Source organism: Macaca fascicularis, chromosome 10, assembly GCF_037993035.2.
Source record: "Macaca fascicularis isolate 582-1 chromosome 10, T2T-MFA8v1.1".
NCBI lineage: Eukaryota > Metazoa > Chordata > Mammalia > Primates > Cercopithecidae > Macaca > Macaca fascicularis.
In genome coordinates, this window is record NC_088384.1 from 11,949,753 (window position 1) to 11,965,071 (window position 15,319).

The 15,319-nt window shown below is 61.2% G+C and overlaps 1 protein-coding gene across 1 annotated transcript in view; it reads right to left on the reverse strand.

The window, feature by feature from the left end:
- Positions 1-2,298: 2,298 nt before the first annotated feature.
- Positions 2,299-15,319, reverse strand: part of CACNA1I (calcium voltage-gated channel subunit alpha1 I) — a 135,105-nt gene continuing 122,084 nt past the window's right edge. Inside the window, 9 exon segments of the mRNA XM_065522096.1 lie at positions 2,299-6,323; positions 7,816-8,012; positions 9,648-9,813; positions 11,241-11,363; positions 12,425-12,571; positions 12,849-12,899; positions 12,901-13,188; positions 14,183-14,304; positions 14,877-14,955. Of these exon segments, the coding sequence (XP_065378168.1) occupies positions 5,679-6,323; positions 7,816-8,012; positions 9,648-9,813; positions 11,241-11,363; positions 12,425-12,571; positions 12,849-12,899; positions 12,901-13,188; positions 14,183-14,304; positions 14,877-14,955 (1,818 nt within the window). The 3' untranslated portion in view covers positions 2,299-5,678.

Here is a 15,319-nt window from a genome sequence, read left to right on the forward strand (position 1 = left end):
TCCCAGGAGGACAGGGCAGGGGTGCCAGGCAGGCCATGGGGCAGGAGTGCCGAGCAGGCGATCGGGCAGCGGTGCCGGGCAGGCCATGGGGCAGGGGTGCCAGGCAGGCCATGGGGCAGGGGTGCCGGGCAGACCATGGGGCAGGGGTGCCGGGCAGGCCATGGGGCAGGGGTGCCGGGCAGGCCATGGAGCAGGGGTGCCGGGCAGGCTATTGGGCAGTGTACGGCCGCTCATGGCCCAGGGAAGTCACACCCCACTCTCTGACAGGTTTGCCGACTTCGCAAAGAATAAGGACAGCCAGTTAAATAAGAATTTCAGATAAAGCAACAAATAACTTTTTAGTGTGAATATGTCCCAAATACCGCATGGGACCTGCTCACGCTGTAAACGTGTTCCTGGCGTGTCTGATGTTCTCATGTAGCCAGGTGCCCTGGGTCTTATCTGGACGCTGCCCTCTGAGGCTCCTGCCTCTCATCTGGAAAGGGGTGGTCACTGCCTTGGCAAGGCTCTCGCCTCTGGTTCTTCAGGAATCCCCAGCCAGGCCTCCCGGACCACCCAGCCAGGAAGACCCCCACCCCCAGCCCCAATCACAGTCACTCCACCGGCTCTGCTGCCTTCATGACACTTGCAGGCTCTGAAATGGCCCAGCTGTGTGCCTGTCTGTCTGGGATCTTTCTCCCACTCTGAGGTGCGGGCTCCATGAGCACAGGGCCCCATCATCCTTGTGTCCCCAGCACCTAGCAGAGGCTGGGCGTGTGTGGGTGTGCAGCCACGATTTACTGAAGATGACACGGACGCCTCCCTGGAGGGGCAGCCTGAGGGGGAACAGGAAGATGAGGGTGAGTGGGGCGGGGCCCAGTGTACCTGCTATTTCTGCCCCACCAATCTCCTCCTGCTGATGACCGGCCCCCTTTCCTCTGAGGCTCAGGCTGGCCTCTGCCCAGGGGACAAAGTGCCCCCACTCTGCCCAGATGGGGGCCGGCAAATCCGCACCAGCCCGGCCTGGCCCTACCCCCACCCCTCCCGACAGGACCAGCCGGGCGTCCACAGATTCCCACGGCAGCCTGTTACCATGGTGACAGCAATCCGAGGTCACCGCGCTAGAAACTGGTGGATGCCTCCCTCCTGGAACACCACAAGCGTTAGAATCTAATTTTCATTACAGCCATAATAGTGGTTTTGCATAATCGTACATATATTAATACCTAACATGCCTGTGTTTATTTGGTTAAAATTCATGAATTCAGGTCTAAATAAAAAGTGCTGATGGCTGAAGTTTTTCATTCTCTTAAAATGTTCTTGGGTTATGTATTTTTTTACGCCAGTCTCTCTCCTTGGCAGCAACTTGCCTTTAATCCCATTATTAACGGGGAAGAGAGAGGAACACAAATCAGGGCTCTCCTCCCCAGGGGCTGTGCCTCCGGCTGTGGAGGTGGCAAGCGGGTGCCCATCACCCCTACCCTCTGCCTCGCTGTGCGGCCCAGACCACACCCTGCAGCCTCTCCAGGCCTGTTTCCTCAAGTGGAAAAATAAGAGAAGGCATTAGTTGGTCTTTGAAATCCCTTCTGCTTCCAAAACACAGCCACGGAGCTGACATTTGCTGAAGCTCAACCAGCACCGGGCTACGGGCGGGAGAAGTAAACACGGTCCCCGTCCTTGGGTCAGTCCAATCTGATGGAGACTCGCTCAAGAAACAGACAGTGTAGGCCAGGTGCGGTGGCTCACGCCTGTAATCCCAGCACTTTGGGAGGCTGAGGCAAGTGGATCACCTGAGGTCAAGAGTTCGAGACCAGCCTGGCCAATGTGGTGAAACCCTGTCTCTACTAAAAATACAAACATTAGCCAGGCATGATAGCAGGCGCCCGTAATCCCAGCTACTCAGGAGGCTGACACGATAGTGAGCTGAGATCTTACCATTGCACTCAAGCCAGGGCAACAGAGCGAGACTCCGTCTCAAAAAAAAAAAAAAAAAAAGAAAGAAAAGAAAAGAAAGAAAACGAAATAGACAGTGCCAAAGGATGAGGAGATTATTCTTCCCATGTGACCTTCTTGCCCGGGGCCAGCACCTCAGCCACAGCAGCAGAGCGTGGGAACCAGGCCTGCCTCCTCCCCAGCTCCACAGGCCCCCACCCACCCAGCAGCCATGAGAGCACCCTGCCATGAGCATTGTTCTAGGTCCCCGATGCCCCAGCCCCACACCTGAACATGGAGGAGGAGAACCGCCACCCCTCCCTTGAGAGAAGCCCCAGCTTGACACCCACCCCACCGGGGAAAGAACAGCAGAGACACACGGAGAAATTCTTAAATAGGCTTCTGGGCTTTTATTCAAAACAACACTGGTGGTGGCTGCCGCTTGGTTTCTCTACACCCGGGCCATCTGGGCCAGCAGGTACCAGCGCCATCAGCAACTAGGAGGGAAGTTCATTCACACCATAGAAACTGTACAGCGACTGAGAGTGCTAGAGTCACGGTGGCGGCCCAGGCCGAGGGCTTCCTGGAGGAGGTGGCCTCTACCTCCTCAGTAGGCTGCAGCTTGGCCCAGGCTCTGCCAGGAACACGGATTATTGCACAAAGACAAAAAAGAGTATGTGTATCTGGGCTAAAGAGCAGCTCTTATGACCCCAAGCCCTTACACAACGCAGCAAAGGGGGCTGGGGTTGGCCCTGGAAGCGGAAGGCTCCGAGCTGAGGATATGGGGGAAGACAGGCAGACGGGCTTTACACGCTTTGTCCTCCTTTAAGGGGCTGCCTGGTACAGGAGAAGGTAGAGCAGAGGAGACAAAGAGGGTTTGGCTAGACTGGGTTGTCTCTGCACAGATGCCAAGGTGCCTGCCCATCACCACCCTATGGAGCAGCAGAGACAGCTCAGGGACCTGCGTCCCCACCTTCCCCACTGCCAGGCCCATGTGGGTTAGGGCAAATTTGTGCTTTTGTGATAGACACAGGCCTGAGGCCATGGCCCCAGACCACAGGGTTGAGGAGGAAGGAAGGGCCCTTTGCCCAACCCTCACCCATTCTGACTTGTGCTGGCCAGTAGATCACAGCTTCCCTGGTTCCCCATCTCTGTCACCCACAAGAACAAGGCCAAGTGTCTGGGATCGGCAGGTGGGGCCTCCAGGAGCCTGGCCATCTCCCACTGCTCCCTGCAAGGAGCTTCTCTGCCTCTGAGCTCAGCTCTTTTAACTTCTCCACACGCCCCGCTCTGTGGGCCCTGGAGCCTTCGCTCATGCCCATCCCTTTGCCTAGAACACCTGCCCCGAGGTGTCTGCTTGTTCCAGAGCCACATGGTTCAGGGCAAGGGGAGGTTTCACATCAGACCTGCCTAGGATGTGTTCCCCTCGCAGCTGCTCTGAACCCATGTAACAGCAGGAAAGGATGCTCAGCAGAGTCACAAGATGACCCAAGGCTGCTGGACCGGCGTCTGATCCTGCCAATTTGAAGCCCAACCTTCCACATGGTCTTCCCAGGTCACACAACCCCTCTTCTGGGCTCCAACACACATGTCCCTCCAGCAACACAAGGACTTGCAAAAAGTCAAGTCTGTCTGCCTCCCTCCAACTGCGCGTGCTCAGGGTCAGCCAGGAGCAGGTAAGCCCGCCCAGACACTTCTTCCCCAGACAACGTAGCTCGCTCCACATAAAACCACCTCCGTGGAAAGGGAGGCAGGGCCGAGGCTCTTTGGAGGGGTCAGCATTGGGCTTGGACCCAGCCATCCTCACAGGTCTACCTGCCCCGCAGGGAGGACTGGGCAGTTCCTCCCGCCGCAGGCACCTTGCTCAGCATCACAGCCCTAGGGTATGGAGTGGGGCCCTCCACACCACCCCAGCTTCTTTGCTGCTAGGGCCCTGAAGGATCCTGGGCTGGCCGCTTCCCCTCTCCGGGGCTCAGTTTCCCAGGTGGGCTTGACAACCCCTCCTGGACCGCTCTCCCTCAGCCCAAAAGGTCTCTGCATGTGACAAAGCACACATTGCCCACCACCTCCCCCAGGGTCCCTGTGCCAGCCTGGAAGACACCCAGAACCCCTCCAAGGGGCACCCCACACCCTCACCAGCCTGGCCACGAGCTCAGTTCTTCCAAGTCAGAGTTTGGGAACAAGGACAAGGCTGCCCCTCAGCAGGCCCCCATGAAGCCCTCAGAGGGGGTCTTAGCAAAGGCAAGGGGGGGTCTTAACAAAGGCAAGGTTATTGCTGAAGCACAGCAGCTCCAAACTCGTGGCCTCTGCAGCCTCTCCAGACCACCGCCACCAACGTGCTCCCAACCTCCTCCTTCAAACTGACTTCATGAAAGTCACTCCCTTTTTAAAAAGTAGCCTTGACCTAAGCAAAATCTCTGTGAAATCATGGGTTCAATGTATTTTTTTTCTAATAAATAGTGAAATAAATGCGTAACTCTTCAAATCAAACACCCCCATCTATAACCCGTTTGGGAAGCACTACTATAGTGAAAGCTGACCTGCAGTTAGGGGCAGCGGGGAGGAGAGACAGGGGCAGGGAGGAGAGACAGGGGCGGGGAGGTGGGGTCGGAGAATGTGGCCTCCAGGTGACGCAAAAGGCTGGGCGTGGGGATGCAGCTGGACCCAGGGCCCAGGCAGGTGCCCCCACCCCTGCCTAGAATTCGGTCAGAGCTGCTTTGCCTTGAACCCACTGGGGCGGGGGCATAGTTGCTCAGGACGGGGACAGCACAGCGTCCAGGGACAGCCACAGCTCAGGGCCCATATTGGGGATAAAAGGCGTAAGTGACTGAACAACTAACTGCCTGAGCCCAAGGGCACCTGCAGGGCAGCCAGAGCCAGCCGAGACCAGGCAGGTACCCTGGCATCTCCAAGCGGCCTCCACTCCTGCTCCACCCAACCCCGCCCTCCTGGGGTGGAACCCACCCCCTCAGAAGTACTCAGGAGCTGGCACCTCCCCTGGGGCCAGAGCCCCAGCCCAGCCTCGGAGCTGCCCTCCACCCCCCACCACGGTCCTAAGGAAACACAGCTACTCACCCCTGATTTTTCTAAAGAGACATCTAACCCGTGTACTAAGGGTATGTGTGTGCTCTGGGGTGTCTACAAAAGACTTCACAACAACAAGACGGTCAGGATGACAGGACAGACACCCCGACGCGTGGGAGCCACGGGGGATCTTAGCAGCGTTTCTTCTTTAAAAGAAAAAAAAAGAAAAAGAAAACACACCCTGAATTGCACCTCTTCTCCCGGGCCTGGTGCCCTCAGAGGCCTGAGGGTCCTCTCCAAGCTACTCTCAACCCGGGAGGAGACATCAAAAAACACAGCTGCGACGCCCCGGCAGGACATGTGCCCTGGGGTGGGTCTGGCCTGAATTCCAGAGCGTCAGACAAAAGCCCCGTCCAGGCCCTGGCCCACCTCCCACCTTTAGCACTTTCTGGAAGTCATAAGCTCTCAGTAAAAAAAATAAATATATATATATATATGTCTGTCTATGTGTGTGTGTGTGTATATACGCATATATATATGTATATATATGCACTGGAAGGGCCACCATGGGCCACGCAGGCCTGGCTAACCCAGACTCCGCTCAGCCCGGCTGACGGGCGCCTGTGCCCGGCGGGCCCTGCGCGATCCCAGGTGTGGACGAAGTATTGCTGTCTGCTCCTGGCTCCTGAGGTAAAAAAGGTGAGACGGGGCGGGCGGTGGGCGGCCGGGGGCCCCTGCGACCCTCATCTCTTCCTCTTGCTGGCGGCGTCTCCCGGCTCCAGCTCTCCCGGGAGCGGTTGCGGCGGAGGCGCCAAGGGGCCCAGGCCCATGGGCAGCGGTGCCCGGCCCAGGGGGTCCTTGCTGCGGTCCGCGGCCCACGAGGGGCTCCGGGCCAGGCCGTGGGCCGGGGCGGCGGCGCGGGGGCGGCCGGGGGCGGCCAGGCTGCTGGTGCTGCTGAACTTCCTGGCGGGCGTGAGGCCGGGGAGCGGCGGCGGGGGCGGCGGGCAGAAGAGGGAGGTGAGCGAGAGGCTGCTGAGGGTCTCCGAGTGCTCGCTGCTCGCGCCCCCGCCGCCCGCGCCGCCGCGGCCCTCCTCGTCCGAGGGGTCCATGGAGTCGTGGTAGGTGCAGCCCGGGCTGGTGGAGCCCCCGCTGCTGTGGCTGCGCTGATGCGCCCGCAGCCCCCGCAGGCTGAACAGGCCCCGGCCCCGCAGGCTCAGGCGGCGGTGCGCGGCGGGGGACAGGCCGGCCCGGGGTCCCGGAGCAGGCGCGGGCGGCCCCAGGGCTCGCCGGGGGCTGTCGCTCAGGGTCAGGCTGTCCTCCAGCGTGGTCTGCAGGCTGCCCGCGGAGCTGCTGGGGCTGGCGTCCAGCGACGTGTCGCTCCCGGTGGCCTGGGGGGAGGTGGGAGCGGTGGAGGCCGCCTGGGTCTGCCCCCACCCCAGCAACCTGGACGCCTCCCTCCCCGGCACAGCAGGCAGCCCCCATCCAAGGAGCTCCCTTCGGAGCAGGGATTCTCCCCTCTGCACGTCCAGCTTAGGCGGCAGTCACCACAGGGCCTGCACCTGCCCCGAGAGGTCCCCTGAAAGGAGCTAGCACCCGCCTCAAACCCAGGTCAAACCCGGCCCTGCCCTTCACGGAAGGCTCCAGGCTCACTCCAAGGGGAAGCCCTGGGCCCACCGCCCTCCCCCAGGGCACGTGGCACCCCCACCACAGCCCCCATGGTCCTGAGGCGGCCCCTGCCCTGGCTGCTCTCACTGGTTCCGGTCCCTCCCACTTGCTCCGGCCCCTGGCCCCCACCTCCCGGCCCCAGGACCCCCACCTCCCAGCTGTCCAGCTCCCACCTCCCAGCACCAGGGCCCCCCATCTCCCAGCCGCCCAGCCCCCACCTCCCAGCCGCCCAGCTCCCAACCTCCCAGCACCAGGGCCCCCCACCTCCCAGCTACCCAGCTCCCCAGCTCCCAGCACCAGGGTCCCCCACCGCCCAGCTGTCCAGCTCCCCGGCTCCCCAGCTCCCAACCTCCCAGCACCAGGGCCCCCCACCTCCCAGCTGCCCAGCTCCCACCTCCCAGCACCAGGGCCCCCCACCTCCCAGCTGCCCAGCTCTCCAGCTCCCACCTCCCAGCACCAGGGCCCCCCACCTCCCAGCCCCCACCTCCAGCCCCTCCCCAGGAGCTGTTCTCCCTGCCTGTCCACCATGGAGTAGACTTTACTGCACCCCTGCAGCTCACTCTCAGCACTAAATGGTGAGCTCAGCAGGCAGGGAGTTTGTATCCTGCCCGCCAGGCCACACAGCCTGCTAGGACTGGGTCCCACAGTCACCCAGTGAATCAACCACAGTCACCGTACTGTGGGAGCCGGCTCGACCCCATTTCCCCACCCCCGCAACAGAGCCCTCAGTGCTCTCTTGGGTAGGAGGGCTGTGGCCCTGGCCAATCCAGTACAGGGGACCCTGCAGGCCCAGGCTTCTCATCCACCAGACCCGCCCTCCCACCTCCATTCCTAGTAAGCCCCCACTCACACCCACCCAGATAACCCAGGGTATCCTCCCCACCGCCAGCACCCCGCCACCCTGCAAAACCTCCAGTACTCCTCCTCCTCCCCTCCCCTCAAGCTAGGTATCACAGGCCTCTTCCAGACCCCCCTCGGGGTCCTCCCTACACTCTGCTGTCCCCAGGACCCAGCTCTGCCCACTCCCGTCTGCCCCAGTGCCACCTCCTGCTCCAGTCTCAGCATCACCCCAGCGTTCCCAAACCCCCTTGCATGGTGGTGCCCTGGGCCTTTGGTTGGGTCCTTCCCCTCCCAGTCCCTCGGACTTCGAGGCCTGGCTTAGATCCTGCCCCTTGCCTACAGACCAGTGCTCTGGAGCCTGGGAGGTGCCGGTACCTGCCGGAGGAGGGTGCAGTTGACCCTTGGTGACCGCAGAGATGCCCAGGAGCCCTGCAGCGCAATCTTGGGGAGGGTCCCAGTGCCGGTACCCTTTTCTGGGCCTTTCTGACTGGCAGACACTGCAGGGTGGAAGAACTCGGCTGGCATGGGCAGGAGAGGGCTGGAGGCATCCGGGGAGAAGGGACTTGGGGGTGCTGCTGGGAAAGGAGACAGAGCTGACGGAGCACACTCAGGCCAGGGGGCAGTCCCTGGGAGGTGGCATTGAGCACCAATCTCATTGGGCCAGCAGGGAGGAGCCACCTAATAAACTGACTGTGAGACCGTGGGCAAGTCCCCCCCCTCTAAACCTTTGTTTCCCCATTGTGAGAGCAAGAGAGAAATCCTGAACCAGCCCTTTTGATTCCAGGGGGCAGGGGCCCTGGGCAAGACACAGCTTTTGGAGGCAAGCAGACCCGGGCTCAAGCCTAGGTCTCTTCCTCTGTAAAAGGGAACAAGATGCCATCTTGAGGGTCATCAGGAGAAGAAACAGCTGGAAGCTCCCAGCTCAGTACCAAGTACACAGTAGGTGCTCACTAGGATCAGTCACCCCCGGGTCCTGACCCCACCATGCAGCCTGGCCAGGCCTGGGGGCCCCTGTGGGACAGCAGGTGGGTTGGGGCGTCCCAGCCCCGGGTCAGGCGCTGCACTGGATGGCAGGTCAGTCCGGCCTGGTTGGCTCCACACAGTGAGGGACAGAGACGGGGGTGGGGGTCTGAGGGCTGGGGCAGGTCTGGGTGTGGGGGGCGTGGGGGGGTAGCAGCAGCCTCTGCCCACCGTCCCCTCCACACCTTGGGGGGTGGAGGGTGAGATAATGGAAGAATGTACCCAAGACAGCTGGACAGTCTGAATGTCCCGGCTGGGGATCCTATGCCATACCATCTTACCATTTAAGGAAAACGTAAATAAATGGTTGGCTAAAGGGAATGAGATTGCATTCCACCAGAATGGCTCTCGGGTCAGCCCTGTGCCCTGACTTCTGGTTTGGGAAGTCTGGGATCTTGGCACCTCAGCCACCCTGGCCAGTTGAAAGCCCATCAGCTTTAGGGAGGGTGCCCAGGAAAGTCACCCCATGTCTGGCTCCTGGGAGGCGTCCCCGAAGGGTACTTGGAGTGGGCTCAGAGTCTTGGGTGTCCCTCTTCTGCTGGGCTCCTCATCTCTCTGCCTCCCTCCATAGCCAGTGCTGTGAAACCAGGTTCCTGCCACCCTCCATGAGGACCACAGTAAAGATGAACCCGTGATGGCAGGCCAGCTTAGTCCCCTGGCCCTGTGCCCAGAGCCCAGCCACGGGCCCAAAGCACAAACAGAGCACTGTGGGTAGAGCTGAAGGATAAGTATCAGGAATTTGCAAAAGGGCTATTGAAGACACCAGGCTTTCCTATGTTTAACATCCCATGTATATGAAGATCTGTGGGCTACACACCTCTCTAATTCAGCTTTAGAAAAACACAATAATCTGGCAGCTTTCCTTCTGCTTGATATGAGAGCCGTGTGTACCCACCTCTTTCCCTTTTCACTATGGCTCCTAGGAAGCTTAGCATGAAGCTTCCGTTAGATGCTTAGGTTTTTGTTATAATTATCTCATCTTTTTGTACTATTTGGCTCTTGATCTTTTATCATTGTTATATCAGGCCTGAGAGTCTATCTCTCATTGTCAGATATCCATCTGGTTCTTTCTGGACTAAATATAATAATCTGGGTAAAAATACTAAGGAAAAAACTCAACCATCTCCCTCTGAAGCAGACGCCCAAGATGAGGGCTGTGGGGAGCTGGCAGGGCTTCCACCCCTCACCTTGACTGCTGTCATGTTTCAGCCAGGACTGGACAGGGTTGAATGGGATCTCCTCCATCTCACACAGGAAGTTCTCTGGACCCGGTGAGATGGCCGTAGAGGACAAGGGGAAGAAGCATTCATCCAGGTCTCTCACACACATGGGCTCAGGTGGGTCCAGCTCACCCTGCAAGGAAAGGGAGGTAGGATGGGGCAGGACTAGGGGGGCGGGGACAGCTGCCCTCATGACCTGTTCCACGGGCCCTCGCTTAACTAGGCTACCCTCATGGCTAGTCTGACCTTCCTCTCACCTCCTCTACCTGACCATCTTCCCAAACCCCAGTGAAAGGAATCCACTTCCGAATGCCCCACTGGATGCCCCAGGCAGTTAGTGACTTCCCCTGGTACAGACCCTGGGCCAGTGAAGAAGCCAGGTCAAGGCTGGTGAAGGCATCAGAAGACAGGCTGAGTGGCCAGAGTGTCCCGTGAGCATGACCTTGGGGGGGTCCCTTCCCTTTCCTGAGCATGTTTCTGCATCCGAGGAGAGTGATGCCTGCCTTCCTAGGCATTCTCTGGCCCCCACATTCCTCAGGCCTGTAGACCATAGTGACCCCTTCCCAGAAGAGCTGCCTTAGTGCCCCCTCCAAGGCAGATGCATTCGCGCCACCCCAACCTCCGATGACTTGCTGAGTCTGGCACAAAAGACTGTACCCTGCCCAAGTCCAGCTGAGTCCCAAAAACTGTGCACCCTGATATCCTTTGTAGAAGAGCAGTGTGGGGGTACAGGGAGCTGCAGCAACTGTGAGCCATCAGGGAGCGGACCGAAATGACATGGAAGGGATAGGAAGAACTCGCCCCGCAACCTACCCTGAGCTGATGGAGGGCCAGCCTAGGGGGCAGAGGTGCCAAGCCCAGGGTATCCCCCAGCTGTCCCTTATACCCCCCACCCCCAGCAGGGCAGGACCACCTTGACCTTGAGATCAGGAGCCCCGGTCTTGAGGTCTCACCCCCTAAGACTGCAGGATCAGCAAGGGGCCCTTCCTGGCCTGCAGGCCTCCTCAGACTGACCCCCTGGGGTGCAGAGGTTTGGGGCCCAGCCTCAGGGGTGGCTTCCTGCTCTGTCATTCCTGGCTGTGTGATGTGAGCATCACCCCACTTCTTGGAAGCCCCATCTCCTCACGTGTGAAGTGAGGACGAATCATGCCTGCTGCACAGAGCTGTGGGGTGGACAAAGCTGGCACGGGCAGAGTGCCTGCACAGAGTAGGTGCTTTGCCTGACACGACTCCCCCGTTCACTTCGGCCTCACAGCCCTGCCAGCCAGGGATGACCCCCATGGAATGGACCAAAAAATACTCAAAGCAACAAGAAGCAGCCAGTGCTGCTGAGTGCCAGGTTGGATCGCTGGCTGGGCTTGTGGCTGTGTGACCTCAGGCAAATCACTCCACCTCTCTGAGCCCTACTGCCCTCATCTGTCCAACAGGAGATGAAGGCCTAGCACACAGTGGGTGTCGTTTACATGGTAGACTGGAAAGACAGGGGGTTCCTGCCTGGGTGGGCAGGGGCCAGGCTTCAAGGACAGACCCGCCTGCTCAGGAGTCCCCAGGGGAGCTCACCTTGCTGTCTTTGGGGCCAGGTGGGCAGGCTGTGGGGTCCTCAAGGCTCAGGTCATCGCCCAGCAGGATGGACGAGGACCTGTCTGAGTTCAGGGAGAAGGCCTCCGTCTCAGCCAGCTGCACCTGCAGGAAGAGGGGGTGGCCTCAGGTCACCACAGCGTTGGGATGGGCAGGCCTGGGTCCTGGGGCGTGCAGCCACAGGCCTGAGGCTCTGAAGAGAGGCCAAGCAGTGGTCAGAAAGGTCCAGACACCTGCTGGGCACGGATGATGTATCCATCTGTGCAGGGGCCCAACCTGGGCGGTATGCAATGGCGACACAGCGGTCACCTCCAGTGGAAGCCAGCCCTGAGAGGCCCATCTTGCTATCTGGGCCTGAGGGCAGGTGAGTTGCCATGGGCTGTGAACTCCACAGCTGTCTGCTTGCCCCCAGACCAAGTGCCCATCAAGACTGGGCCGGACTTGACTCATCTATGGCCCTGTGTGGACAACCTGCACAGCGTGTCACAGGCAGGGGACACTGCGGGGCCCAGAGACACTGGAGAATCTGCAGCCACCACAGGGCAGGGGTGTGGGGCAGCCCAGACTTCCAGCTCCTGCTGACGGCTCCTGGGGACCCGCCCTGCAGCCACCTGAGGCTGGGGCCACCCTGGGGGCTGGAGCACCCCAGGGAGAGCTCAGGGGCCCACACTGCTGGGGAGAGGGGAGGGGGCTGCCTGCGCCTGCACTGGAGGTGGACCCATGGGAACCCCTGAGCTGGGTGGGCCTAAGCCGCGAGCTGGAGACCAGGGCAGGGCACCTGGAGGAGGTTGAGTGCCAGGATGATGCCCTGGGGGAAGAGCGGGCAGATGAGCCCTTCATGTCACAGAAAGGGCAAGCTGTCCTGCAGGTGACACACAGGCTCCCTGCCTGGCACCTGCAATACACAAGGTGGGGCAGCTGCCCTACCCAAGCACCTACTGTGTGCGGCACGGTGCTGGGGTCAGTAGCTGCAGCCACCACACCACAGGCCCACACCTGGCCCTGGCTCAGGGAGCCAATCTGCCCAGGCCATGGAAGCTACGTGTGCCCACACTGACCCAGCCTGGTCTCTACGGCCCAGAGCCAGGCTCTGCCCTCGGGCAGGCCCCCCACCAGGCTTCGTGCTGCCCCGCCACAAGGGGCTGGGCCTCCCGGGCTGCCATTACCTCTTGCTTGTCGTGGTGACATTTCTTGCAGCCGGCGGGCGAGGAGTAGTGGTGGAAGATGGAGCCCGAGAGGTTGTCGATGATGGTCAGCTCCCCCTCCAAGGAGTCCTTGATGATTAAAGAGACGCTGTCCAGCCACAGGTTCTCCTAGGCGGACGGGGACGGGGTGGGGACAGGCGGGATTATCAGCCGGGTCCCGGGGCTGCGGGGTGGGCAGGACACAGCTGCCCTCCCGGTTGGTTCTCTGCGCCCATGGCCTGGGACCGACCCCCTCATCACAGGGTCACCCCTTCTATGGAGCTGAGCAGGGTGGGGCCCAGAAAGACAGAGGTCTCTGTGCAAGGCCTCCCTGGCCCCGCTGCCCATCTAGCCCTGCAGTGCCCCCCCCCCCGGCGACCCTCGCGCCGCTCCAGCCCCTGCCCACCTGGGCAGGCGAGTAGCAGCGCCGGCACAAGCCGCCCTCGGCGTCGCCCCCCGCCGCCCGCCCCTCCCGGCCCTCGGCCAGGGGCGCCCGGGGAGCCGGCAGGCAGCCTCGGGCCGGGGCCCAGGCCGTGGGCCATCTCCAGCTCGAGCTCGGCATCCATCTCGGCGTCCTCCTGCGCCTCCTTATTGCTGTCGTCCAGGTGCTTCATGAGCACAGCCACCACCACGTTGATGAGCACGAACTGCGCGGTGAGCACGAAGCTCACAAAGTACAGTGGCGACACAAACTGCAGGCTGCTCAGGCAGCTGCGCTCATCATGGGTGCAGTCCCGCAGCGTGTCCTGCGTGGTGGGGAGGGCGGAGAGGACGAGGATGAGGAGGAGGACATCCCAGAGGCTGCTGGAGGCAGAGGCCAGCCCAGGGCCACGCGCGGAGGCAGCAAGACCGAGATTCAACCCCCGAGATGGCCCTGGCTGCCCTGCCCCACTCTGCCTTGTGGCAGCATCTGCCTGCCTCAGCTTCAGCTAAGTCCCCGCACGGACAGACGATGGCCCAGCACCCTCTCCTCCTCTCTTGCTCCCACCCACGTCACCCTCCCCACAGCTGGCCTGCTTCCCTGGGACACAGTCAGGCCTGAGAAGGGGCATCTGGGGCTTCCTTCAGGGGCATCTGGGGAGTAGGGTGCATTCGGGACCAGGGCCTCCCTGTCCTTCCTTTCTGGTTTTTCAGCTCAACCCCCACCCACAAAGCCCAAGAAGACTCCACCACCTTCCCGCCCTGGGCCGAGGAGAGTGGCCACCTCTCCTAGCCCCCGGCTTCCTGCCCCCTTGCTGGGGGACTGGGGTCTCTGCAGGGTGGGGGTGAGAGGCCTATCACTGCCCTCTCCACCTTCGGGCCCCGGAACCGAGGCCTCACCCCTGTCCTCCGGGAGCCCCTCCCTGCCCTTCCCAGCCCAGCCCGGGTTGCAGCCCAGTCTAGGGAGCCTCTGCCGGGTGACCTGGTCGGTGCGGCAGTCACTAAGGGGCCTGGCCCTGGCCTTCGGGCCTGCCTGGGCCCCAGGTACCCCCTGGAACCAGGTGGAGTTGTCTCCCCTAGAATCTGAGCCCCAATCTTAGGCAATACTGGGGGATGGGACAGTGGTAGACAAGGGGCCTATTATGGCTCAGCTCTCCCCACTGTGCTGGTCCCGGGCAGGCCCCTCCATTCCTCCGTGCCCTGCATGCCCCTCCCTTGTGCGGTGGGGCCCTGGGTGGGCACAGCCCTGAGCAGCAGGACCAGCGTCCTCACTGTCCCAGCATCTGGCTGATTTCTCCACCCCAGCCCACCCGGGAGTACCTTCATGATCCCGTTCCAGTTGTCACCCGTGGAGACCTGGAAGAGCGTGAGGAAGGCCATGCCGAAGTTCTCGAAGGTGGCATGCCGGCTCATGCCCTCGCATGGGTTCTCATCGTTGCAGACTGAAAGCGGGGAGGAAGTCAGCCCTGCCCGATGGCAAAGCACCTGCGGGGCTCACCCTGACCCAGTGCCTCCCACCTTGCCTCAACCCTCATCACACTCTAGGAGGGGCGTACAGACTGTGCCCAGCCCACAGATAAACTGAGGCTCGGGGAGATGGCGCATGAGCTGGGGCTCAGGTTTGGGTGAGTCTAGTTCTGTCCCCCACCAAAGAATGGGTTTCTGAGAAAGAGGATGCAATGGGGTGAGGGCCAGCCCGTCAGGGAACACTGCTTTCCAGAGCCATCCCGGTGCAGGGCAGAGCTCAGCAAGTGCTCTGTTGCCCTCTGCCCCCACCCTGGCCTCTCCATTTGCTGGGGCGGTGCTGGCTCAAGACAGGCACCAACACAAGACAGGCAACAACTACAGGGGTAGGGAGGGCAGGTTCCCTGGGAGACCAGACAGGTGGGGGCCCTGCTGTAGGCATCTCCTCAATACAAAGACCCTGATGTGATGGGCTGGGGGTCCCTGCTCCACCAAGTCATCCTGAAGCCCCACTGCACCCCACCACAGGCCTGCTCTGGGAGTCACTCACCCAGCTTCCCGAAGAGCTCCACCCCAAGGGCAGCATAGATGAAGAAGAGCAGCATGAAGAGGAGGCCCAGGTTGCCCACCTGCGGGAAGACAGGTGAGGCCGGGTGGGACTGGGGAATGGGTGAGGGCGCACCAGGCCTGGGAAGGGTGGAGGCTGGGGCGGTGGGGGTGGGCAGCCTGAGGGTCAGAGCAGCTGTAACGTTCCCCCAGGCTGTGTGTCCACGTCTGCCACCCCACAGGACCTGGAGGGCAGGCTGGTTCCAGCACAGGGCTCAGAATAACAAGAAAACACTTGTGCCGCCTTTACCACAAGCCGCCCCGTTTCCAGCACTTGAGGTTAATGAGCTCACTTCCTCCTCACAATAATCCATGAACTATCTTTTATCCTCATTCTTCAGATGAAGAAGGAGACAGACTGAGAGGTGACATCACTTGTCCAGAAGC